This window comes from Cucumis sativus, chromosome 1 (genome assembly GCF_000004075.3).
Source record: "Cucumis sativus cultivar 9930 chromosome 1, Cucumber_9930_V3, whole genome shotgun sequence".
In the NCBI taxonomy this organism is placed as follows: Eukaryota; Viridiplantae; Streptophyta; class Magnoliopsida; order Cucurbitales; family Cucurbitaceae; genus Cucumis; species Cucumis sativus.
This window is the reverse complement of record NC_026655.2, coordinates 15,152,728-15,180,726: the sequence shown is the minus strand read 5'-3', so window position 1 is coordinate 15,180,726 and position 27,999 is coordinate 15,152,728. Positions and strand designations below refer to the sequence as shown.

Genomic DNA, 27,999 nt, shown 5'->3' with positions numbered 1-27,999 from the left:
TTTTGTTTATCTTATAGTAATATTATGTTGTTAGTCATATAATGTAACGACCCAACTTTTCTAAGTACGTCGAGATCGTTAATTTTTAACAAATAAAGACTTTGATTAATATAAAATAAAACGTAAGCAATTTAAAAACAAAACATCTTCAAGTCAGGCCTGATTTTTAAACATTCAAGAAAACATAAAATAATACTATTTACAACCAACGTTTGTAAACTAAATTTCAATTCATTTTAAACCTCACAAGAACCCATAAGCGGAAGCAAAAACACGTTTCCTATGGCATCACGCTTCCTTCCTGCCCCTCGCCTGTTTGCCGCCTTTATTACCTTTGCCTGAAAATTAAACATAAGAAGGGTGAGTATTTTAAATACTCAGTAAGAGACCCTCTACTGGTCCCGTCAGGGGAAAATAAATTGTTAAAGTTCTATTGGGACACCCTGTACAGTCGCAGTCTTGTGATCCCGTAGGATACACATCTCAGTCTAACGCCCCGAGGGACGTACATATCAGTCTAGTGTTCTACAGAAACACATATCAGTCTAATGCTCCCGAAGGTGCCCAATAAATTGGTGATCCCGTGGGACACCAACAAGGTAAACATCCCAATACAATCTAACAATTTTCCCCTCATTCCCTTCAACCCATCTTTCAGTTACTTCAAGTCACAAAGTTCTTTCTTTCAACATCCTAACAGTCAACTTATTTTACTACAGTCATATGTCTGTCAATAATATGCTAATACATCAGTCAATCCACTATACAGTCAATGCACCCCTCAGTTCACCAGCACACAGTCATACTTTAGCATAATCATACACCCAATCTAAACGAAAATCACAAGATTCACATCTGCATCTCATACAAACACAATCTACAATCTCCGTCCTGTCCACATACACACATTTATATATAGATTCCATGACAATCACGATATACATTCGACGTCAAGTCTACTTCAATTCATATACATTCATATATATTTTCAGTCAGCCCACAGTATACATTCAACACACATGCAGTTCACAATCACAGTTCACAATCACAATTGAGTCCAGTAGAAAATCCCTTACCTCAAAGTTGGGGAAGCTTCTTCAATCTACTAAATCCAATGAATCAAATCCTAAACATAATCAATCATAAAATCAACATCTTTCTAAATAGTTTCAACCATTCAAATTATCCCATACGTAAATTCCACAACTTACCCAAGAAGTGGAAAATCAAGTCCACTTCAACCTTTTGGAAAATCAAGGATTCGCTCACTGAATCAAGATGTACATTCAAGAATTAAGCATTTCGCCAACAATTAAATCCAATGGCAGCATTCAACAAAAACCAAGAAACCACAAAAAAACCATAACTTGTTCTTACCCAAATATGAGCCCAATGGTTCACGGCGAGGCAAAAATGACAATCAAGAACGAATCAAGCGGTTGTAAATAGAGCAACACTGAATGCGACTCAACTGGAAAAGAAAATCGGCTTCAAATCGTAACTCCGTCTTACAACGAGCAGAAGAACGTCGACTTGATAGGGGACACGTAATTTAGGAAGAGATCGACTTGGATCCGCGGCGGGAAGAAAACGGAGGAGAAAGGAACAGGCACGGCGATGCAGATCTGGACGACTGCTGCAAGGTGACGCGTACGGCACTTCACGAACCGGCTGACGGTTGCAGCGACGGATCTGGGTTTGGACGGAACGGAGAGGAGAAGAGAAGATGGAGATGGCCGACGGCGGTTGCTGTGCGAACGGATGGGGCGGTTGGGCCGCGGTTGCGCACGAACGGAAGGAGAATAGATGGGGCGGCGGTTGCTGCGAACGGGAAGGAGAACGCACGGGGAGGAAGGAGAAGAGAGAAAAGAAAAGAAAAAGAAAAGAAAAGAAAAAAAAATGTATATATATATATATTTTTACCTTTGGGACTTTACATATAAACATTTATATCTTAAGTATGTTGTAACCACATGTAGTAATATATATATTCATTAATAATTAATATTTAAAATATATATTTATATAGTAAATACTACTAAAACAGTAAAATACACATTCTTAGTGTATATATAATATGCAGTGAGAATATCATACATACATATTCTCACTTCGTATAATTATATACCTTCTATTTGTCATATATTTTTTAAATGAACAATATATACTATAATATACTCGTAAATTATAATATGTTTATGATGTGATTTAATATATAGATACACCTTATTTACAACATAAATATTTAGTGACATATAGTTCTACATAATTTATAGTTGAATTTCAATATATATCACTACATAGACAGGTGATGTTATCAATATATACATTTATATAAATATAATAACACGTATTTTGTGACACATATATAGTTCAGTTTTTTTCCTTCACGTTTTGTATCATTTTCTTTATATTTTTCTATATTCGATTAGTATTTTATTTGATTTGTTACATACATACTAATGCATATATTCAATAATACAGTAATTGAAGTTGACATCATCCCATTGAATGTAAAACGTTCAGTTGGTCAACAAAAAAAATATTAGAATTCATTCTAAAATGAAGTTTTAAATGTGGTTGTCATAAACGAAAGAGATGCAAGCTTTCCTTATCGAACTAATTTTTCTTTCTTATTATTAAACTATTAGTATGTTGATTTATACTTTTATTTGAAATATTCATATTTCTGTTTTTAATTTAGTTATTTTATTTCTATATTTTTTCATAAATTTTCATCTACGGTACCAATCAAAGTTTTTCAATTTATTATATTTAATATACTATCCTTCATACATAACCACTCTTGTTTCAATCACGAGTTATTATTTATTATGTATAGAACTTTTTTTAAAAAATAATGTAAATTTTGAAACATATGTCAAAAGTAGGTGAATGCAAAACTATTGACAAAAATAGGTGAGTTGAGGTGAAGTTTTGTACCCCTACACAATTTTCATGCAGTGGACCCTACATAGTTTATTTTTTACTTTATATATATATTACATTGGGTCAACATTTTTTATTTTCTCATTATTTATATACGTGGGTCCCACACACTCTACTTTTTTTCATTAGGTGTGTATATATAAATAATGACGTATATACTAGTACATGATACATATATCTTATGTGATTTGTTACATATATATATACTACTTCATATTTTCAATAGTACATAAATGATGTCATCTTTGATGTACTCAATATATCATAGTATATTTCAAATACAAAATATAAAATTCTTACTAACCTTAAATGAACAATATATATAATGATATATCCTTATACTGCTGTTTCAAACATAACTTATTATTTATTACATATAAAATAAATATTTGAAATAAAATAAATAAACCAGTTTAACAAATTGATTGCATAACATTTCATTCATAAAATATATAATGTATTGTTTCATATACACTATTCATAAGTCAATTTAACATTCAACCATTTTTTTTCATACAATTTCCTGAATCTTCAATTCTTTCATCAAAGTCCCTACATTACAAACATATTCAGTTGATCTCAACATTACATATTAGTGGTGTTCGCGGTTCGGTTTGAAGCTAAAACCGCATCGAACCGCAAAATGATAAAAAAAATCTTCATTGAAACCGAACCTGTAATGCCCAAACAAAAGGTATATATATATATATATATTTATTTATTTATTTATTTATTTATTTTTATATATATTATTTTAATATTAAAAAATTTCTTTATTATTTTTCTTTTCTTCTTTTTCTTTTTCTTTTCTTTTCTCCCTTCTTCTTCTGCTGCGTGCGCGCCGATCCCTTCCCCCTTCTCTTCCGTTCGCAAACCGTCGCCTCCCTTTCCTTCCGTTTTTCTTTCCGCCGCAACCACCACCTCTATCTTCTTCTTCCCGTCCCGCCGCAGCCAACCGCAGCCAGCCGCAGCCAGCCGCCGGTCCTTTCCTTCCATTTTCTTCTTCCGTCCGCAGCCCCGCCGCGAAGCAAGACCGCGCCGCTGCCAGTCCATATCTGCGGCGCCATTGCTCTTCCGCCGCTGCCCAGCCGTCTCAGCCGGTTCTGTCTCTGTCGAAGCCACGGTTCTGCAATCGTCTCCGCTGTCTCTATCTCCGTCCGCGAGGCAAGTCGCACGCCTCAGTCACGAACAGCCTCGCCGACGCAGGTCACGCCGCATCGCACGAATTCGGCTACGTTGCCGGGCTACTCCCGTCCGCACGTAACTGCTGTTGAACGTCCGAACCGTTCTGCCTTCGTCGATACCCGCTGTCCCATTTACGAATCGCGGACCAGTTCGCGTGCAAAAGTGTTTTGCACAATGTCTTTTGTGTAGATCCTGCGGCAACTTCTATTTAACGTCGATTGTCAAAGTCTTGTTACAAGATATTGGTAAGGATGAGATTGTTCGGTAATAAGGTCTTACATTTGTAAATACATTAAGATGTGATGTTGTTTAATTGGTTGAATTGATCTTTGTTCTTGAAGGCGACATCGGTGATTTGGAGTTAGTGTCCTTGAGTTACGCCTTAAGCTTTGTTGGAGTTCGATTCTTTACTCTTGGGGTTTGTTTGTTGAAGTTAGTTCGACTAAGGAATTTTACATAAAGATCCAGGTAAGGGATTTTCTACTGGACTCAATTGTGATTGTGAACTGTGATTGTGAGCTGTATGTGTGTTGAATGTATACTGGGGTTGACTGAAAATATATATGAATGTATATGAATTGAAGTAGACTTGACGTCGAATGTATGTCGTGATTGTCATGGAATCTATATATAAATGTGTGTATGTGGACAGGACGGAGATTGTAGATTGTGTTTGTATGAGATTCTCGTTTAGATTGGGTGTATGATTACGCTAAAGTATGACTGTGTGCTGGTGAACTGAGGGGTGCATTGACTGTATAGTGGATTGACTGATGTATTAGCATATTATTGACAGACATATGACTGTAGTAAAATAAGTTGACTGTTAGGATGTTGAAAGAAAGAACTTTGTGACTTGAAGTAACTGAAAGATGGGTTGAATGGAATGAGGGGATAAATTGTTAGATTGTATTGGGATGTTTACCTTGTAGGTGTCCCACGGGATCACCAATTTATTGTGCACCTTCGGGAGCATTTGACTGATATGTGTTTCTGCAGAACACTAGACTGATATGTACGTCCCTCGGGGCGTTAGACTGATATGTACGTCCCTCGGGGCGTTAGACTGATATGTGTATCCTACGGGATCACAAGACTGCGACTGTACAGGGTGTCCCAATAGAACTTTAACAATTTATTTTCCCCTGACGAGACCAGTAGAGGGTCTCTTACTGAGTATTTAAAATACTCACCCTTCTTATGTTTAATTTTCAGGCAAAGGTAATAAAGGCGGCAAACAGGCGAGGGGCAGGAAGGAAGCGTGATGCCATAGGAAACGTGTTTTTTTGCTTCCGCTTATGGGTTCTTGTGAGGTTTAAAATGAATTGAAATTTAGTTTACAAACGTTTGTTGTAAATAGTACTATTTTATGTTTTCTTGAATGTTTAAAAATCAGGCCTGACTTGAAGATGTTTTTTTTTTTAAATTGCTTACGTTTTGTTTTATATTAATCAAAGTCTTTATTTGTTAAAAATTAACGATCTCGACTTACTTAGAAAAGTTGGGTCGTTACAGTTGGTATCAGAGCCTAAGTTTTAGGTTCTGTAGACTGACTTACGATGTAAGTCTATGTTTTTGTGTTCCTTTGGCTAACGCGACCCTTCGTCTCTCGTCAGGTATGCTTGATGCTTATATGTATGGTTTATTTGCATGACCTTGCCTAAATTAAACTAGATTGCATGACGATAAAGACTTGCTTATGCTTATGATTAAGATTTTGTTAAAGAGTGTTGTTGGTGGATAATAGGAATTATGCCGCCAAGGGAAGGTGTACGTAGAGGAGGTCGTAGAGGCCGAGGTAGAGAGGAGTAGGAGGCCGAGGTAGAGGAGCAGGTCGTAATCAGCCTACTGAGGGTCAAGCTGAACAGCGAATTCCTGCTGCACCCGTGACTCACGTTGAGTTTGATGCACTGTCTGCTCACATGGAGCAGAGGTTTACAGAACTTATGACAGCTATAGCTCAAAACCAGCAGGCACCTGCGGTTCCACCTGCACCTGTAGTTCCCCCTGCACCAGCAGCCCCTCCTGCACAAGGATTACCGAACCAACTTTCTGCTGAGGCGAAACATTTGAGGGACTTTCGGAAGTATGACCCTCAGACGTTTGATGGGTCACTGGAGGATCCTACTAAAGCTGAAATGTGGTTGTCCTCTGTGGAAACCATATTTAATTACATGAGATGTCCCGAGGAGCACAGAGTTCAGTGTGCTGCTTTTCTACTGAGGGACAGAGGCATTATCTGGTGGAGGACTACAATGCGCATGCTAGGTGGAGATGTGAGGCAAATTACCTGGGATCAGTTTAAGGACTGCTTCTATACCAAGTTTTTCTCGGCTAACCTTAGAGACGCCAAAAGCCAGGAATTCTTGGAGTTGAAGCAAGGATATATGACAGTCGAGGAGTACGACCAGGAGTTTGATATGCTGTCACGTTTTGCCCCTGAGCTTGTTAGTAATGAGCAGGCTAGAGCTGATAGGTTCGTCAAGGGATTGAGAGATGAAATTAGGGGCTTTGTGCGAGCACTAAAGCCCACTACCCAAGCTGAAGCACTGCGTCTGGCAGTGGATATGAGCATTGGGAAGGATGAAATACAGCCAAGGAGCTTTGATAAGGGATCGTCGTCGGGTCAAAAGAGAAAAGTAGAGCAGAGAACTGTAGGAGTTCCTCAGAGGAACTTGAGACCAGGCGATCCTTTTCGCAGTTTCCAGCAGAGTTCTGGCGGTGCAGGAGACACTACTCGAGAGAGGCCAGTATGTAATACGTGTGGGAAACGCCACCTGGGTCGTTGTTTGATGGGAACGAGAGTCTGTTATAAGTGCAAGCAAGAGGGACACATGGCTGATAGGTGTCCCTTGAGATCTACTGGGGCTGGATCGAGCAGTCAGGGAGAGAGACCTCCACAGCGGGGTACAATCTTTGCCACTAATAGATCAGAGGCAGAGAAGGCCGGCACAGTAGTGACAGGTACATTACCAGTGTTAGGGCATTTTGCCTTGACCTTGTTTGACTCGGGATCTTCTCATTCATTTATTTCATCGCTTTTTGTGACGCATGCATGCTTAGAGGTGGAACCCTTAGACTATGTTTTGTCAGTGTCTACACCGTCTGGAGAAATTATGTTGTCTAAGGAAAAGATTAAAGCATGTGAAATTGAGATAGCTGGTCGTGTGCTGGACGTAACCTTGTTGGTATTAGATATGCGTGACTTTGATGTAATTTTAGGTATGGATTGGCTAGCTACTAATCATGCTAGTATTGATTGTTCTCGTAAGGAAGTTGTGTTCAGTCCCCCTACTGCATCTAGCTTTAAATTCAAGGGGGTAGGAACAGTAGTACTGCCTAAAGTAATCTCAGCTATGAAAGCTAGTAAACTACTCAACCAGGGTACTTGGAGTATTTTGGCAAGTGTGGTGGATACTAGGGAAGGTGAGACTTCTTTAACTTCAGAACCTGTGGTAAGAGACTACCCAGATGTATTTCCAAAAGATCTTCCAGGACTACCGCCACATAGAGAGGTTGATTTTGCCATTGAGTTGGAGCCAAACACTACTCCTATTTCTAGAGCCCCTTATAGGATGGCTCCTGCTGAGTTGAAAGAACTGAAGGTACAGTTACAGGAATTGCTTGACAAAGGCTTTATTCGACCTAGTGTGTCACCTTGGGGTGCACCAGTATTGTTTGTGAAGAAGAAGGATGGGTCGATGCGTCTTTGCATTGACTATAGAGAGTTGAATAAAGTAACAGTCAAGAACAGATATCCTTTACCCAGAATCGATGATTTGTTCGATCAGTTACAGGGAGCCACGGTGTTCTCTAAGATTGACTTACGGTCAGATTATCACCAGTTGAGGATTAGAGACCGTGATATTCCTAAGACTGCTTTTCGTTCGAGGTATGGACATTATGAATTCATAGTAATGTCTTTTGGTTTGACTAATGCACCTGCTGTATTTATGGATTTGATGAACAGGGTGTTTAAGGATTTCTTGGACACTTTTGTGATAGTCTTCATTGATGATATTTTGGTTTATTCCAAGACTGAAGCCGAACATGAGGAACACTTACATAAGGTGTTAGAGACTCTTCGAGTCAATAAACTGTATGCTAAGTTCTCTAAGTGCGAATTTTGGTTGAAGCAGGTGGCTTTTCTTGGTCATGTGGTTTCCAGTGAGGGAGTTTCAGTAGACCCTGCAAAGATAGAAGCGGTTACCAGTTGGTCTCGACCCTCTACAGTTAGTGAGGTTCGTAGTTTTCTGGGTTTAGCAGGGTACTACCGGAGGTTTGTGGAGGATTTTTCACGTTTGGCTACTCCTTTGACTCAGTTGACAAGGAAGGGAACTCCGTTTGTTTGGAGTCCAGCTTGTGAGGATAGTTTTCAGAACTTAAAGCAAAGGTTAGTTACTGCACCGGTCCTTACTGTACCGATGGATCTGGAAGTTTTGTGATTTATAGTGATGCTTCCAAGAAAGGACTGGGTTGTGTTTTGATGCAGAAAGGTAAGGTGGTTGCTTATGCCTCTTGTCAGTTGAAGAGTCACGAGCAGAACTACCCCACACATGATTTGGAGTTGGCAGCAGTGGTTTTTGCATTGAAGATATGGAGACATTACTTGTACGGTGAAAAGATACAAATCTTTACTGACCATAAGAGCCTAAAGTACTTCTTCACTCAGAAGGAGTTGAATATGAGACAACGAAGGTGGCTCGAGTTGGTAAAAGATTATGACTGCGAGATATTGTACCATCCTGGTAAGGCGAATGTGGTGGCTGATGCTCTTAGTAGAAAAGTATCACATTCGGCAGCACTCATTACTAGACAGGTACCATTGCATCGAGACTTGGAGAGAGTTGAGATTGCAGTGTCTGTGGGAAGAGTCACCTCACAGCTGGCTCAATTAACGGTGCAACCGACTCTGAGGCAGAAGATTGTTGATGCTCAAAGTAGTGATCCTTATTTGATGGAGAGACGTCGCCTTGTTGAAACAGGGCAGACTGATGAGTTCTCCATATCCTCTGATGGTGGGTTGATGTTTGAAAGACGTTTGTGTGTGCCAGCGAACAGTACAGTTAAGATTGACTTACTAGATGAAGCCCATAATTCCCCATTTTCAATGCATCCTGGTAGCACGAAAATGTATCAGGATTTAAAACAATTTTACTGGTGGCGGAATATGAAAAGGGAAGTGGCGGAATTTGTTAGTAAGTGTCTAGTATGTCAGCAAGTTAAGGCACCTAGACAGAAACCAGCAGGTTTGTTACAACCCTTAAGTGTGCCAGAGTGGAAGTGGGAGAATGTGTCGATGGATTTTATTTCAGGGCTGCCTAAGACCCTGAAGGGTTTCACAGTGATTCTGGTTGTCATAGACAGGCTTACGAAATCGGCACATTTTGTACCAGGAAAATCCACTTATACTGCTAATAAGTGGGCAGAGCTGTATTTAACTGAGATTGTGAGACTGCATGGAGTGCCTGTATCGATTGTTTCTGATAGGGATGCACGGTTTACTTCCAAGTTTTGGAAGGGACTTCAGACTGCTGTGGGTACGAGATTGGATTTTAGTACAGCCTTTCATCCACAGACTGATGGTCAAACTGAACGTTTGAACCAAGTTTTAGAGGATATGCTACGAGCTTGTGTTATAGAGTTTCCAGGTAGTTGTGACTCTCATCTACATTTGATGGAGTTTGCTTATAACAACAGTTTCTAGGCTACCATCGGTATGGCACCATTTGAGGCTTTGTATGGCAAATGTTGTAGAACCCCTGTTTGTTGGAGTGAGGTTGGTGAACATAGATTGATGGGACCTGAATTAGTTCGGTCTACTAATGAGGCTATTTAAAAGATTAGAGCACGTATGCAAACAGCGCAGAGTAGACAAAAGAGTTATGCGGATGTACGGCGAAAAGACCTTAAGTTCGATGTGGGAGAAAAGGTATTCTTGAAGGTAGCACCTATGAAGGGTGTTATGCGTTTTGAGAAGAAAGGAAAGTTAAGTCCTCGTTTTGTTGGACCATTTGAGATCTTAGAGAGGGTTGGTGTTGTGGCGTATCGCTTGGCATTACCACCATCTCTCTCTGCAGTTCATAATGTTTTCCATGTTTCGATGTTGAGGAAGTATGTGGCCGATACATCTCATGTAGTGGACTATGAACCCTTGGAGATTGATGAGCATTTGAGCTATGTATAACAACCTGTGGAGATTCTGGCTAGAGAGGTAAAGATGCTTCGTAATAGAAGCATTCCATTAGTAAAGGTTTTGTGGCAGAATCATCGAATTGAAGAGGCGACATGGGAGCGAGAAGAAGAGATGAGGACTCGTTATCCAGAGTTATTTCAGGATTAGAACTTTCGAGGACGAAAGTTTCTTAAGGAGGGAAGAATGTAATGCCCAAAGAAAAGGTAAATATATATATATATATATATTTTTTTTATTTTTATATATATTATTTTAATATTAAAAAATTTCTTTATTATTTTTACTTTTCTTCTTTTTCTTTTTCTTTTCTTTTCTTCCTTCTTCTTCTGCGTGTGCGCCGATCCCTTCCCCCTTCTCTCCCGTTCGCAAACCGTCGCCTCCCTTCCCTTCCGTTTTTCTTTCCGCCGCAACCACCACCTCTATCTTCTTCTTCCCGTCCTGCCGCAGCCAATCTCCGGTCCTTTCCTTCCATTTTCTTCTTCCGTCCGCAGCCCCGCCGCGAAGCAAGACCGCGCTGCTGCCAGTCCAGATATGCGGCGCCGTTGCTCTTCCGCCGCTGCCCAGCCGTCTCAGCCGGTTCTGTCTCTGTCGAAGCCACGGTTCTGCAACCGTCTCCGCCGTCTCTATCTCCGTCCGCGAGGCAAGTCGCACGCCTCAGTCACGAACAGCCTCGCCGACGCAGGTCACGCCGCATCGCACGAATTCGGCTACGTTGCCGGGCTACTCCCGTCCACGCGTAACTGCTGTTGAACGTCCGAACCGTTCTGCCTTCGTCGATACCCGCTGTCCCATTTACGAATCGCGGACCAGTTCGCGTGCAAAAGTGTTTTGCACGATGTCTTTTGTGTAGATCCTGCGGCAACTTCTATTTAACGTCGATTGTCAAAGTCTTGTTACAAGATATTGGTAAGGATGAGATTGTTCGGTAATAAGGTCTTACATTTGTAAATACATTAAGATGTGATGTTGTTTAATTGGTTGAATTGATCTTTGTTCTTGAAGGCGACATCGGTGATTTGGAGTTAGTGTCCTTGAGTTACGCCTTAAGCTTTGTTGGAGTTCGATTCTTTACTCTTGGGGTTTGTTTGTTGAAGTTAGTTCGACTAAGGAATTTTATATAAAGATCCAGGTAAGGGATTTTCTACTGGACTCAATTGTGATTGTGAACTGTGATTGTGAGCTGTATGTGTGTTAAATGTATACTGGGGTTGACTGAAAATATATATGAATGTATATGAATTGAAGTAGACTTGACGTCGAATGTATGTCGTGATTGTCATGGAATCTATATATAAATGTGTGTATGTGGACAGGACGGAGATTGTAGATTGTGTTTGTATGAGATTCTCGTTTAGATTAGGTGTGTATATCTATATCACCAATTTATTGTGCACCTTCGGGAGCATTTGACTGATATGTGTTTCTGCAGAACACTAGACTGATATGTACGTCCCTCGGGGCGTTAGACTGATATGTGTATCCTACGGGATCACAAGACTGCGACTGTACAGGGTGTCCCAATAGAACTTTAACAATTTATTTTCCCCTGACGAGACCAGTAGAGGGTCTCTTACTGAGTATTTAAAATACTCACCCTTCTTATGTTTAATTTTCATGCAAAGGTAATAAAGGCGGCAAACAGGCGAGGGGCAGGAAGGAAGCGTGATGCCATAGGAAACGTGTTTTATAAAATATATGAAAAAGAATGCAAAATAAAAAAGGATATAATGTCATTTGAAATAAAATAAATAAATAAATTGATATAAGAACATTTCACTAATAAAATATACATTATATTATTCAATATATACTATAATTATATAAAATATATGAAAAAGAATGCAAAATAAAAAAGGACAATTTTTTAATAAAATCATAAAAAGCAAACTAAGGACAATTTTTATTATTAATATTACTTTAATAGAATTTAATCCATATTTTAATAGAATATTTAATAAATGAAAATCTTAAACGTGGTTCACTTTTTTTTTTTATTTTTAATATATTATTAATAATAAAAAGAGTAAATTGGTCATTTTTACTCTATATTTGTATAAAATATTAGTCAATTTATGATATTTTTGAAAATTTTAAAAAATTTATTGCAATTAATTTTGTAACATGGTATACAATTTGAGTACACTTAGATAAAAATTCAAAGAAAAAAAATAATTTCACATTATATAAGATCAAGTCTAAACGGTGTAAATTGAACCGCTTGTTAAAACCGAATCAAACCACACCATTTATGTACAAAACAAAAAACACAGTTTGTTGCTGTCTCAAATAGTCCAAACCGAATTTAAATGGTTCGGTCTATTTCAGCTTCAGTCTTCTGGAATTTAAGGAAATTTTGATCTTCCAAGTCTTCAATATTTCAGAAGATGATGATCTCGAAGTTGATAAGAACTTGCACGTCTTGAGAGCTCTATAGAAGTTTGAATCTTCAATTCTTCAAAGCTTCAGTACTTCAGATCTTCATTTCTTCCTTCAACAAAAGATCTCTCGAATGAATGACAAAGGTCTCTACTTATAGAGAAAATTTGTTGACTTTATGTGGGCTTGGACCCATTTGCTTGTTGTGTTGTTGAGCTTGGACTTGGGCTTGGGCCCATTTTCTTAGTGGGCTTAGGCCCCTTTGTTTGGCCTGATTTTTTATCAGGGGCTTGAATTGGGTTGGAAAACTTGACTACCCAAATCCAATCAAATTATAATCATCACAACTTGGGTGCGACGACGTGGTGTAATTTCATTGGTTGAAATTTGTTGCTCAACAATTACATTTATACTACTCCATAATACATATATATTATGTGATTTGTTACATATATACTACCTCATTATGTAATATTGCTTAGAGATATATACAATCAGACATATATAGTGACATACAGTAATCGAAAATATTTTTCAATTCAATCTGTTCTTTATTTTTTTGTTTATCTTATAGTAATATTATGTTGTTAGTCATATAAACATTTATATCTTAAGTATGTTGTAACAACATGTAGTAAACTATATTGTAACATCTCAAAATTTAAGGTAATTTTAAATTTAATTTATCTTAATGGAATTGAATTTAAGTTGGAATTATTTGGGTGTTATTTTAGATAAATTAAGAGATTTGTTTGTTTTGTGAAGATTATAATTAATTGAATATTTATGGAAGAATATTTAATTAATTATGAAAATTGATTTTTTTTATATTGTTATGGATGAATAAAAGAGAATGATCTTGGTAATTTATTTTAGGATTTTGAGTATAGATATATGTGTTTGATGTTATGGAAGGATGAGAAAATTATATTATTGGAAATAATATAATTAGTTTGAATAATATAAAATTTTGTTATTTTAAAGAAGGGATAAAAAGTTGGAATTGATAGTATTTAATGAAGAGATAGAATGTTTGTTTTGGGAAGAGGAAAAGTAAAGGAAACAGAAAAGTAATAATAATATATTATAATCATATTATTATTAATAATAATTCTATTTTAAGAAAAAAAAAGAAAAAGGAATAATAATAAAAGAAAAGAAAAAGAAAGAAAAAAATATACTTATAATATTTTATTTTATTTTTCTCTTTTCCTATTCATCTTCTTCCTTTCTCTTCGTGTTCAACCTACGACCACAACCATCTCTTTTCTTCCTTCTCTTTTCCTTTCTCTTTTCTTTCTTCTTTTTTCTTCCTCTTTTCTTTTTGTTTTCTACGGCCGGCCACCCCAAATTTCTCTTCTTCCGTTTCTCTTTCTTTTCTACCATACCCAGCTGCCGCTGCAGCCTCTCCGTCTGCAACCGTCGGCCGCCATCTCCGGTTCGCGAAGCAACCTTGCAGCAGTCGTCCCGCGCGCCAATCTGCCGTCTCCATCGCCGATTCTGTCTCCGTCGACCACGCTCCCCGCTCACAACCGCCGCTCCACCTGCTATCGACGTCGGCCGACTAGTTGCTGTAACCGTTCAGATTCGCGGTCTGTTCGTGACGGTCTCCATCTGTGAAGCCCAGCCGCCACGTTCCCTTTGGCCGACCGCTAACCGACCCACACTTAGGATTTTGCTGCGAGTTCGAGTCGTGCGTTGAGGTGTTGGGAGTAACGTTAGGCTCCCTTACATTCACAACCAGATTGTGAATTGTTGAAGGTTCAGTTCGCCATTATATCGGTGAGTTGAAACTTACGTTGAGGAAAATAAGTGGGATATGTATTGTGAAAGTAATTGAATTTTGTGTTGTTATGCTTAGGATTGTTTCGAGGACGTTAGTTGATTAAGGAGCTTCCCTAACTTTCAGGTAAGGGATTTTCTACTGGGCTCAATTGTGATTGTGAATTGTATGTGTGTTGAATGTATACTGTGGTTTGACTGAAAATATATATGAATGCATGTGAATTGAAGTAGACATAACGTCGAATGTATATCGTGAATGTCATGGAAAATATATATAAGTGTGTGTATGTGGACATGACGAAGATTGTAGATTGTGTTGGTATGAGATGTAGATATGAACTTGTGATTCTCGTTTAGATTGGGTGTACGATTACGCTAAAGTATGATTGTGTGCTGGTGAACTGAGGGGTGTATTGACTGTATAGTTGATTGACTGACGTATTAGTATATTATTGACGGACAGATGACTAAAGTAAAGTAAGTTGACTGTTAGGACGTTGAGAGAAAAAATTTTATGTTTTGAAGCAACTGAAGGATGGATTGAATGGAATGAGGGGAAAATTGTTAGATTTATTGGGATGTGTACCTTGTAGGTGTCCCACGGGATCACCAATTTATTTTGCACCTTCGGGAGCATTAGACTGATATGTGTTTCTGCAGAACACTAGACTGATATGTACGTCCCTCGGGGCGTTAGACTGAGATGTGTATCCTACGGGATCACAAGACTGTGACTGTACAGGGTGTCCCAATAGATCGTTAATAATTTATTTTCTCCTGACGGGACCAGTAGAGGGTCTCTTACTGAGTATTTAAAATACTCACCCTTCTTATGTTTAATTTTCAGGCAAAGGTAATAAAGGCGGCAAACAGGCGAGGGGCAGGAAGGAAGCGTGATGCCATAGAAAACGTGTTTTTGCTTCCGCTTATGGGTTCTTGTGAGGTTTAAAATGAATTGAAATTTAGTTTACAAACGTTTGTTGTAAATAGTACTATTTTATGTTTTCTTGAATGTTTAAAAATCAGGCCTGACTTGAAGATGTTTTTTTTTTAATTGTTTACGTTTTGTTTTATATTAATTAAAGTCTTTATTTGTTAAAAATTAACGATCTCGACTTACTTAGAAAAGTTGGGTCGTTACAGTTGGTATCAGAGCCTAAGTTTTAGGTTCTGTAGACTGACTTACGATGTAAGTCTATGTTTTTGTGTCCCTATGGCTAACGCGACCCTTCGTCTCTCGTCAGGTATGCTTTATGCTTATATGTATGGTTTATGTATATGACCTTGCCTAAGTTAAACTAGAATTACATGAATGTTATGATTTAATGGTGACAGATTTAATGGTGAAATTTAGGAAAAATGTTGTCATGTAGAGGTGTTCAAAGGAGTGGTCGAGTAGTAGAAAAGTAAGACGTTGTTAGCGAAATTGTCTGTTTTGTGATTGGAAATCTAAGAAAAATAAGTTATGTAGGTGGTTTTAACGAGGACTAAATACACGGTCAAGTTTATACGAAACACATTAAATGGTTTTAGAATGGAGGTATTGGAAAAGAAACAAGGAAGATGAGCATGGTTGTCTTGATGTGACTTTAAGAAACAATTTTGAGTTTCTCGTGAATGAAAAGTTACTAGTTTGGAGTTTGAAAATTGGAATGTAGTTTAACCATGTGAACATAAAATGTTCAGCAAAAATGTAGTTTCTAATCCTTCTCCAGAGGCTAGTTTCAAGTACAAAGAGGTTGGAACTATCGTTTCGCTAAAAGTTATCCCAACTATGAAGGTTAGTAAGTTGCTTGACCAGGGTACTTGTTGTATTTGACTAGTGTGGTAGACACCAGAGAAGTCGATGTTTCTTTGTTATTTGAATCAGTGGTGAAAAAGTATTATGATATTTTTCTAGAAGAGTTTCTAAGATTACCGCGCTAAACAGAAATTGGTCTTGCTATTGAGATAGAGTTAGACTCGTTCCTATATCTAAAGCTTCATACAAAATGGCCCCAACAGAGTTGAAAGATTTGAAGGTGCAATTGAAAGAAATGTTTGACAAGGACTACATTCGACGAAGTATGTTATCTTGGGATGCACCAATTTTTGTTTATTAAGAAGAAAGATGGGTCGATGCACTTATGTTTTGATTGTAGAAAGTTGAATAAGGTGTCGGTTAAGAATAAATATCTTTTACCAATGAATGAGGATTTGTTTGATCAACTGCAATAATTCCGTGTTCTTTAAGATTGAATTACATTAAAGTTATGACTTGTTGAGGATTAGAGAACAGTGACATTCCTATGGCAGATTTTCGTTCGTGATATGGACATCATGAGTTCATTATGATGTCTTTTGAGTTGGCAAATGCTCAAACAATGTTTACGACTTGATGAACAAAGTGTTTAACGATCTCTTAGACACTTTCGTGATTGTATCTATTGACGATATCTTAATTTATTCCAAAATAGAGACAGCGCATGAGGAGCATTTAACATGGTTTTAGAGGCTCTTCGAGTCAACAAATTGTATGCAAAGTTTTCAAAATGTGAGTTTTGGATGAGGCCAAGTATCTTTCCAAGCCATGTGGTATCTAGAGATGACATTTATGTGGATCTCATAAAAGATTGAAGTCGTTACCAGTTGGCCTCAACCTTTCATAGTCAGTGAGGTTCGTAGTCTTTTTGGGTTCAGCAGGTTATTACTAACGGTTTGTATAAGAATTTTCTCGTATAGCTACTCATTTGACTCAGTTAACTAAGAAAAGGGACTCTGTTTGTTTGGGACAAAGCCTATGAGGATAGTGTTCAGGATCTTAAGCAGAAGCTTGTACAACTCCCGTGCTTACCGTACATGATGGTTCAGAAAGTTTCGTAATTTATAGTGATGCTTTTAGGAAAGTTTAAAAGGTATTATGATTCAACAAGTTAAAGTAGTTGCTTGTACTCCTCGTCAGTTGAAGAGTCATGAGGAAAATTGTCCAACTTATGATATGAAATTGACAGTTGTGGTTTTTACATTAATGATTTGAAGGCACTATATATTCATGATGAAAAGATATAGATATTTTCTAACCAAAAGAGTATAAAATACTTTTTCACTCAAAAGAAGTTGAGTATGAGATAGCAAAGATGGTTTCAGTTAGTAAATGACTATGATTGTGAGATTTTGTACCATTTAGGTAAGGCGAATGTGGAAGTTGGTGCTCTTTGTAGAAAAGTATCACATTTTGACAGCACTTATTACCAGACAGGTTTCATTAGACAAAAACCACGAGAGAGCTGAGATTGTAGTTTTAGTGGGGGAAGTCACCTCACAGTTAGCTCAGTTGTCAGTACATCCGATCTTGAGACAAAGAATTCTTGTGGTTCAATTCATTGATCCTTATTTGATTGAGAAGCATTGCCTAGTAGAAGTAGGGCAAGTTAAGGAGTTTTCCATATCCTTTGATGATGAACTTATGTTTGAGAGAGAATTATGTGAGCCAACAGAAAATGCAATTAAGACAAGGTTATTGGTTGAGACTCATAGTTTCCCATTTCTCATGCATCCAAGTAGCACAAAAATGTATCCGGATCTGAAAAGAGTTTGTTACTAGCGTAATATGAAGAGAGAAATGGAAGATCTTGTTAGTAAGTGCTTGGTGTGCTAGCAGGTTAAAGCACCAAGATAGAAACCAACAGGTTTGTTGCAACCTTTGAGTATATTAGAGTGGAAGTGGGAGAATGTATCTATGGATTTTATTATATAATTGCCTAAAACCCTGAAGGGTTACACAGTGATTTGGGTTATTGTCGATAGGCTTACGAAATCGACACATTTCATTTAAAAAAAAAAAAATCCACTTATACTACTAGTAAATGAGCATAATTATATTTGATTGAGATTGTGAGACTACATGGAGTGCCCGTATTATTGTCTCTAACGAGATGCACTTTTTACTTCCAAGTTTTGGAAGGGACTTTAGACTGCCATGGGAACGAGGTTAGATTTCTAGTACAACCTTTCACCCACAGACTGATGGCCAAACTGAACGTTTGAACCAAGTTTTAGAGGATATGCTACGAGCTTGTGTTCTAGAGTTTCCAGGTAGTTGGGACTCTCACTTACATTTGATGGAGTTTGCTTATAATAACAGTTTTCAGGTTACCATTGGCATGACACCGTTTGAAGCTTTGTATGGTAAATGTTGTAGAACTTCTGTTTGTTGGAATGAGGTTGGTGAACAGAGATTGATGGGTTATGAGTTGGTTTAGTCTACTAATGAGTTTATTCAGAATATTAGAGTACGTACGCAAACAACGCAAAGTAGAAAAAAAAAAAAGTTATGCAGATCTGAGGTGAAAGAACCTTGAGTTTGATGTGGGAGATAAGGTGTTCTTGCAGGTAGCAACTATGAAGGATGTTATGCATTTTGAGAAGAAAGGGAAGTTAAATCCTCGTTTTGTTGGACCGTTTGAGATTTTAAAGAGAATTGGTGTTGTGGCATATCGTTTAGCATTACCACCATTTCTCTCTCCATTTCTCTCTGCAATTCATAATGTTTTCCATGTTTCGATGTTGAGAAAGTATGTGGCAGATCCATCTCATGTAGTGGACTATGAACCACTAGAGATTGACGAGAATTTGAGCTATGTGGTGCAACCAGTTGAGATTCTGGTTAGAGAAGTGATGATGCTTCGTAATAGAGGAATTTCATTAGTAAAAGTATTGTGGCAGAATCATCGAGTTAAAGAAGCGACATGAGAACGAGAAGATGATATGAGAGCTCATTACCCAGGGATATTATAGAGTTATTGAGGATTAGTACTTTCGAGGATGAAAGTTTCTAAAAGGAGGGAAGATTGTAACATCCCAAAATTTAAGGTAATTTTAAATTTAATTTATCTTAATGGAATTGAATTTAAGTTGGAATTATTTGGGTGTTATTTTAGATAAATTAAGAGATTTGTTTGTTTTGTGAAGATTATAATTAATTGAATATTTATGAAAGAATATCTAATTAATTATGAAAATTGATTTTTTTTATATTGTTATGGATGAATAAAAGAGAATGATCTTGGTAATTTATTTTAGGATTTTGAGTATAGATATATGTGTTTGATGTTATGGAAGGATGAGAAAATTATATTATTGGAAATAATATAATTAGTTTGAATAATCTAAAATTTTGTTATTTTAAAGAAGGGATAAAAAGTTGGAATTGATAGTATTTAATGAAGAGAGAGAATGTTTGTTTTGGGAAGAGGAAAAGTAAAGGAAACAGAAAAGTAATAATAATATATTATAATTATATTATTATTATTAATAATTCTATTTTAAGAAAAAAAAGAAAAAAGAATAATAATAAAAGAAAGAAAAAAATATACTTATAATATTTTATTTTATTTTTCTCTTTTCCTATTCATCTTCTTCCTTTCTCTTCCTGTTCAACCTACAACCACAACCATCTCTTTTCTTCCTTCTCTTTTCCTTTCTCTTTTCTTTCTTCTTTTTTCTTCCTCTTTTCTTTTCGTTTTCTACGGCCGGCCACCCCAAATTTCTCTTCTTCCGTTTCTCTTTCTTTTCTACTATACCCAGCTGCCGCTGCAGCCTCTCCGTCTGCAACCGTCGGCCGCCATCTCCGGTTCGCGAAGCAACCTTGCAGCAGTCGTCCCGCGCGCCAATCTGCCGTCTCCATCGCCGATTCTGTCTCCGTCGACCACGCTCCCCGCTCACAACCGCCGCTCCACCTGCTATCGACGTCGGCCGACTAGTTGCTGTAACCGTTCAGATTTGCTGTAACCGTTCAGATTCGCGGTCTGTTCGCGACGGTCTCCATCTGTGAAGCCCAGCCGCCACGTTCCCTTTGGCCGACCGCTAACCGACCCACACTTAGGATTTTGCTGCGAGTTCGAGTCGTGCGTTGAGGTGTTGGGAGTAACGTTAGGCTCCCTTACATTCACAACCAGATTGTGAATTGTTGAAGGTTCAGTTCGCCATTATATCGGTGAGTTGAAACTTACGTTGAGGAAAATAAGTGGGATATGTATCGTGAAAGTAATTGAATTTTATGTTGTTATGCTTAGGATTGTTTCGAGGACGTTAGTTGATTAAGGAGCTTCCCTAACTTTCAGGTAAGGGATTTTCTATTGGGCTCAATTGTGATTGTGAACTGTATGTGTGTTGAATGTATACTGTGGTTTGACTGAAAATATATATGAATGCATGTGAATTGAAGTAGACATAATGTCGAATGTATATCGTGAATGTCATGGAAAATATATATAAGTGTGTGTATGTGGACATGACGAAGATTGTAGATTGTGTTGGTATGAGATGTAGATATGAACTTGTGATTCTCGTTTAGATTGGGTGTACGATTACGCTAAAGTATGATTGTGTGCTGGTGAACTGAGGGGTGTATTGACTGTATAGTTGATTGACTGACGTATTAGTATATTATTGACGGACAGATGACTAAAGTAAAGTAAGTTGACTGTTAGGACGTTGAGAGAAAAAATTTTATGTTTTGAAGCAACTGAAGGATGGATTGAATGGAATGAGGGGAAAATTGTTAGATTTATTGGGATGTGTACCTTGTAGGTGTCCCACGGGATCACCAATTTATTTTGCACCTTCGGGAGCATTAGACTGATATGTGTTTCTGCAGAACACTAGACTGATATGTACGTCCATCGGGGCGTTAGACTAAGATGTGTAACCTACGGGATCACAAGAATGTGACTGTACAGGGTGTCCCAATAGATCGTTAATAATTTATTTTCTCCTGACGGGACCAGTAGAGGGTCTCTTACTGAGTATTTAAAATACTCACCCTTCTTATGTTTAATTTTCAGGCAAAGGTAATAAAGGCGGCAAACAGGCGAGGGGCAGGAAGGAAGCGTGATGCCTTAGGAAACGTGTTTTTGCTCCGCTTATGGGTTCTTGTGAGGTTTAAAATGAATTGAAATTTAGTTTACAAACGTTTGTTGTAAATAGTACTATTTTATGTTTTCTTGAATGTTTAAAAATCAGGCCTGACTTGAAGATGTTTTTTTTTAATTGTTTACGTTTTGTTTTATATTAATCAAAGTCTTTATTTGTTAAAAATTAACGATCTCGACTTACTTAGAAAAGTTGGGTCGTTACATATATATTCATTAATAATTAATATTTAAAATATATATTTATATAGTAAATACTACTAAAACAGTAAAATACACATTCTTAGTGTATATATAATATGCAGTGAGAACATCATACATACATATTCTCACTTCGTATAATTATATACCTTCTATTTGTCATATATTTTTTAAATGAACAATATATACTATAATATACTCGTAAATTATAATATGTTTATGATGTGATTTAATATATAGATACACCTTATTTACAACATAAATATTTAGTGACACATAGTTCTACATAATTTTATAGTTGAATTTCAATATATATCACTACATAGACAGGTGATGTTATCAATATATACATTTATATAAATATAATAACACGTATTTTGTGACACATATACAGTTCAGTTTTTTTCCTTCACGTTTTGTATCATTTTCTTTATATTTTTCTATATTCGATTAGTATTTTATTTGATTTGTTACATACATACTAATGCATATATTCAATAATACAGTAATTGAAGTTGACATCATCCCATTGAATGTAAAACGTTCAGTTGGTCAACAAAAAAAATATTAGAATTCATTCTAAAATGAAGTTTTAAATGTGGTTGTCATAAACGAAAGAGATGCAAGGTTTCCTTATTAAACTAATTTTTCTTTCTTATTTATATATTATGTATATATAATATTTCAGAAGATGATGATCTCGAAGTTGATAAGAACTTGCACGTCTTGAGAGCTCTATAGAAGTTTGAATCTTCAATTCTTCAAAGCTTCAGTACTTCAGAGCTTCATTTCTTCCTTCAACAAAAGATCTCTCGAATGAATGACAAAGGTCTCTACTTATAGAGAAAATTTGTGGACTTTATGTGGGCTTAGACCCATTTGCTTGTTGAGTTGTTGAGCTTGGACTTGGACTTGGGCTTGGGCCCATTTTCTTAGTGGGCTTAGGCCCCTTTGTTTGGCCTGATTTTTTATCAGGGGCTTGAATTGGGTTGGAAAACTTGACTACCCAAATCCAATCAAATTATAATCATCACAACTTGGGTGCGACGACGTGGTGTAATTTCATTGGTTGAAATTTCTTGCTCAACAATTACATTTATACTACTCCATAATACATATATATTATGTGATTTGTTACATATATACTACCTCATTATGTAATATTGCTTAGAGATATATATACAGCAGACATATATAGTGACATACAATAATCGAAAATATTTTTCAATTCAATCTGTTCTTTATTTTTTTGTTTATCTTATAGTAATATTATGTTGTTAGTCATATAAACATTTATATCTTAAGTATGTTGTAACAACATGTAGTAAACTATATTGTAACGACCCAACTTTTCTAGGTAAGTCGAGGTCAGGGTCGCGTTAGTTATGCTTTATGCTTATATGTATGGTTTATGTATATGACCTTGCCTAAGTTAAACTAGAATTACATGAATGTTATGATTTAATGGTGAAGGATTTAATGGTGAAATTTAGGAAAAATGTTGCCATGTAGAGGTGTTCAAAGGAGTGGTCGAGTAGTAGAAAAGTAAGACGTTGTTAGCGAAATTGTCTGTTTTGTGATTGGAAATCTAAGAAAAATAAGTTCTGTAGGTGGTTTTAACGAGGACTAAATACACGGTCAAGTTTATACGAAACACATTAAATGGTTTTAGAATGGAGGTATTGGAAAAGAAACAAGGAAGATGAGCATGGTTGTCTTGATGTGACTTTAAGAAACAATTTTGAGTTTCTCGTGAATGAAAAGTTACTAGTTTGGAGTTTGAAAATTGGAATGTAGTTTAACCATGTAAACATAAAATGTTCAGCGAAAATGAAGTTTCTAATCCTTCTCTAGAGGCTAGTTTCAAGTACAAAGAGGTTGGAACTATCGTTTTGCTAAAAGTTATCCCAGCTATGAAGGTAAGTAAGTTGCTTGACCAGGGTACCTGTTGTATTTGACTAGTGTGGTAGACACCAGAGAAGTCGATGTTTCTTTGTTATTTGAATCAGTGGTGAAAAAGTATTATGATATTTTTCTAGAAGAGTTTCTAAGATTACCGTGCTAAACAGAAATTGGTCTTGTTATTGAGATAGAGTTAGACTCGTTCCTATATCTAAAGCTTCATACAAAATGGCACCAACAGAGTTGAAAGATTTGAAGGTGCAATTGAAAGAAATGTTTGACAAGGACTACATTTGACGAAGTATGTTATCTTGGGGTGCACCAATTTTTGTTTATTAAGAAGAAAGATGGGTCGATGCACTTATGTTTTGATTGTAGAAAGTTGAATAAGGTGTCGGTTAAGAATAAATATCTTTTACCAATGAATGAGGATTTGTTTGATCAACTGCAATAAGTCCGTGTTCTTTAAGATTGAATTACATTCAGGTTATGACTTGTTGAGGATTAGAGAACAGTGACATTCCTAAGGCAGATTTTCGTTCGAGATATGGACATCATGAGTTCATTATGATGTCTTTTGAGTTGGCAAATGCTCAAACAATGTTTACGACTTGATGAACAAAGTGTTTAACGATCTCTTAGACACTTTCGTGATAGTATTTATTGACGATATCTTAATTTATTCCAAAATAGAGACAGCGCATGAGGAGCATTTAACATGGTTTTAGAGGCTCTTCGAGTCAACGAATTGTATGCAAAGTTTTCAAAATGTGAGTTTTGGATGAGGCCAAGTATCTTTCCAAGCCATGTGGTATCTAGAGGTGACATTTATGTGGATCTCACAAAAGATTGAAGTTGTTACTAGTTGGCCTCGACTTTTCATAGTCAGTGAGGTTCATAGTCTTTTTGGGTTTAGCAGGTTATTACTAACGGTTTGTATAAGAATTTTCTCGTATAGCTACTCCTTTGACTCAGTTAACTAAGAAAAGGGACTCCGTTTGTTTGGGACAAAGCCTATGAGGATAGTGTTCAGGATCTTAAGCCGAAGCTTGTACAACTCCCGTGCTTACCGTACATGATGGTTCAGAAAGTTTCGTAATTTATAGTGATGCTTTTAGGAAAGTTTAAAAGGTATTATGATTCAACAAGTTAAAGTAGTTGCTTATGCCTCTCGTCAGTTGAAGAGTCACGAGCAGAACTACCCCACACATGATTTGGAGTTGGCAGCAGTGGTTTTTGCATTGAAGATATGGAGACATTATTTGTACGGTGAAAAGATAGAAATCTTTACTGACCATAAGAGCCTAAAGTATTTCTTCACTCAGAAGGAGTTGAATATGAGACAGCGAAGGTGGCTCGAGTTGGTAAAAGATTATGACTGTGAGATATTGTACCATCCTGGTAAGGCGAATGTGGGGGCTGATGCTCTTAGTAGAAAAGTATCACATTCGGCAGCACTCATTACTAGACAGGTACCATTGCATCCAGACTTGGAGAGAGCTGAGATTGCAGTGTCTGTGGGGAGAGTCACCTCACAGCTAGCTCAATTAACGGTGCAACCGATTCTGAGGCACAAGATTGTTGATGCTCAGAGTAATGATCCTTATTTGATGGAGAGACGTTGCCTTGTTGAAACAGGGCAGACTGATGAGTTCTCCATATCCTCTGATGGTGGGTTGATGTTTGAGAGACGTTTATGTGTGCCAACAGAAAATGCAATTAAGACAAGGTTATTGGTTGAGACTCATAGTTTCCCATTTCTCATGCATCCAAGTAGCACAAAAATGTATCCGGATCTGAAAAAAGTTTGTTACTAGCGTAATATGAAGAGAGAAGTGGAAGATATTGTTAGTAAGTGCTTGGTGTGCTAGCAGGTTAAGGCACCTAGACAGAAACCAGCAGGTTTGTTACAACCCTTAAGTGTGCCAGAGTGGAAGTGGGAGAATGTGTCGATGGATTTTATTTTAGGGCTGCCTAAGACCCTGAAGGGTTTCACAGTGATTTTGGTTGTCATAGTCAGACTTACGAAATCGGCACATTTTGTACCAGGAAAATCCACTTATACTGCTAGTAAGTGGGCATAGTTGTATTTAACTGAGATTGTGAGACTGCATGGAGTACCTGTATCGATTGTTTCTGATAGGGATGCACGGTTTACTTCCAAGTTTTGGAAGGGACTTCAGGCTGCTATGGGTACGAGATTGGATTTTAGTACAGCCTTTCATCCACAGACTGATGGTCAAACTGAACATTTGAACCAAGTTTTAGAGGATATGCTACGAGCTTGTGTTATAGAGTTTCCAGGTAGTTGGGACTCTCATCTACATTTGATGGAGTTTGCTTATAACAACAGTTTTCAGGCTACCATCGGTATGACACCATTTGAGGCTTTCTTTGGCAAATGTTGTAGAACCCCTGTTTGTTGGAGTGAGGTTGGTGAACATAGGTTGATGGGACCTGAATTAGTTCGGTCTACTAATGAGGCTATTCAAAAGATTAGAACGCGTATGCAAACAGCGCAAAGTAGACAGAAGAGTTATGCGGATGTACGGCGAAAAGACCTTAAGTTTGATGTGGGAGAAAAGATATTCTTGAAGGTAGCACCAATGAAGGGTGTTATGCGTTTTGAGAAGAAAGGGAAGTTAAGTCCTCGATTTGTTGAACCATTTGAGATCTTAGAGAGGGTTGGTGTTGTGGCGTATCGCTTGGCGTTACCACCACCACTCTCTGCAGTCCATAATGTTTTCCATGTTTCGATGTTGAGGAAATATGTGGTCGATACATCTCATGTAGTAGACTATGAACCCTTGGAGATTGATGAGCATTTGAGCTATGTAGAACAACCTGTGGAGATTCTGGCTAGAGAGGTGAAGATGCTTCGTAATAGAAGCATTCCATTAGTAAAGGTTTTGTGGCGGAATCATCGAATTGAAGAGGCGACATGGGAGCGAGAGGAAGAGATGAGGACTCGTTATCCAGAGTTATTTCAAGATTAAAACTTTCGAGGACGAAAGTTTCTTAACGAGGGAAGAATGTAATGCCCCAAGAAGAGAGGAAGAAAAAGAGGAAAAGAAGGAAAGGTATATATATTATTTTTATTAATTTAAAAAAAAATAATAATAATAATAAAGAAATTTTTTATTATTTTTTTTTCTTTTTTCTTTTTCTTTTTCTTTTTCTTTTCTCTTCTCTTCTCCTCCCGTGCGCCGTGCGCCCTTCCCCTCTCCCCGTTCGCAGCGCAGCAACCGCCACCGGCCGACCTCCATTCCTCTTCTCCTTCCGTTCGTGCGCAGCCGCAGCCCAGCCGCCGATCCTTTCTCCTCCGTTTTCTTCCCGCCGCAGCCCAGCCGCTCCATCCGTTCGCACAGCAACCGTCGCCGGCCATCTCCATCTTCTCTTCTCCTCTCCGTTCCGTCCAAACCCAGCCGGACGTCGCTGCAACCATCGGCCAGTTCGCGAGGCAGCCGTACGCGTCACCTTGCGGCCGCCGTCTAGATCTGTACCGCAAGACCTTCCGCCGCTGCAGCCGTTGCTCTTCCGCCGCTGCCCAGCCGTCTCAGCCGGTTCTGTCTCTGTCGAAGCCAAGGCCGCCGCGTGAACCAGTAACCGCCACGCTCCCCGCTCACAACTGCCGCTCCACCTGCTATCCACGTCGGCCGACTAGTTGCTGTAACCGTTCAGATTTGCTGTAACCGTTCAGAATTGCTGTAACCATTCAGATTCGCGGTCTGTCCGCGACGGTCTCCATCCGTGAAGCCCAGCCGCCACATCTCATTTGGCCGACCGCTGACCGACCCACACTTAGGATTTTTGCTGCGAGTTCGACAGTCGTGCGTTGAGGTGTTGGGAGTAACGTTGGGCTCCCTTAAATTCACAATCAATTTGTGAATTGTTGAGGGTTCAGTTCGCCAGTATATCGGTGAGTTGGAACTTACGTTGAGGAAAGTAAGTGAGATATGTATCGTGAAAGTAATTGAATTTTGTGTTGTTGTGCTTAGGATTGTTTCGAGGACGTTAGTTGATTAAGGAGTTTCCCCAACTTTGAGGTAAGGGACTTTCTACTGGACTCACCTAAAGTTTTTGAGTTGTGTTGGACTATATGGATGATGATTAAGATGTACATGTTTGATTGCAGACTAAATGTTTAGTGTATGTTGTATTTGACTAGAAACATATATATATACATTGATGTGTGAATTGATGTGGATTGCCGAAAGTATACATGTGAATGACTGAAATTATGCTTATGTGTACATGATGATATTAATAGATTGTGCTGTATAAAGATTTGGATGTGAACTAGTGAATTTGTTTCGGTTGGATGTGGATTGTACTCAAATGTGGTTTGTGCTGGTGAACTGAGGGGTGTATTGACTGTATAGTTTGATTGACTGACGTATTAGTATATTATTGACAGACATATGACTAAAGTGAGATAAGTTGACTGTTAGGACGTCGAGAGAAAGAACTTTATGTTTTGAAGTAACTGAAAGA

General features: G+C 37.8%; 1 protein-coding gene and 2 long non-coding RNA genes across 3 annotated transcripts; 2 read left to right on the top strand and 1 right to left on the bottom strand.

The window, feature by feature from the left end:
* Window positions 1-287: 287 nt before the first annotated feature.
* On the bottom strand, window positions 288-1,290 carry LOC116401804. The gene is made up of 3 exons (XR_004214187.1): window positions 1,212-1,290; window positions 1,077-1,126; window positions 288-338 (listed from the first exon to the last, which is right to left on the bottom strand). It is a non-coding gene; the product is annotated as an uncharacterized LOC116401804 (long non-coding RNA).
* Window positions 1,291-4,074: 2,784 nt separating this feature from the next.
* On the top strand, window positions 4,075-5,394 carry LOC116401805. The gene is made up of 3 exons (XR_004214188.1): window positions 4,075-4,379; window positions 4,476-4,602; window positions 5,350-5,394. It is a non-coding gene; the product is annotated as an uncharacterized LOC116401805 (long non-coding RNA).
* Window positions 5,395-5,942: 548 nt separating this feature from the next.
* LOC116401803 lies at window positions 5,943-21,518 on the top strand. The gene is made up of 3 exons (XM_031880382.1): window positions 5,943-7,098; window positions 15,339-15,344; window positions 21,316-21,518. Exons 1-3 carry the CDS (start codon window positions 6,057-6,059, stop codon window positions 21,363-21,365), a joined length of 1,098 nt encoding a protein of 365 aa, XP_031736242.1. The 5' UTR covers window positions 5,943-6,056; the 3' UTR covers window positions 21,366-21,518.
* The last annotated feature ends 6,481 nt before the right edge of the window (window positions 21,519-27,999 follow it).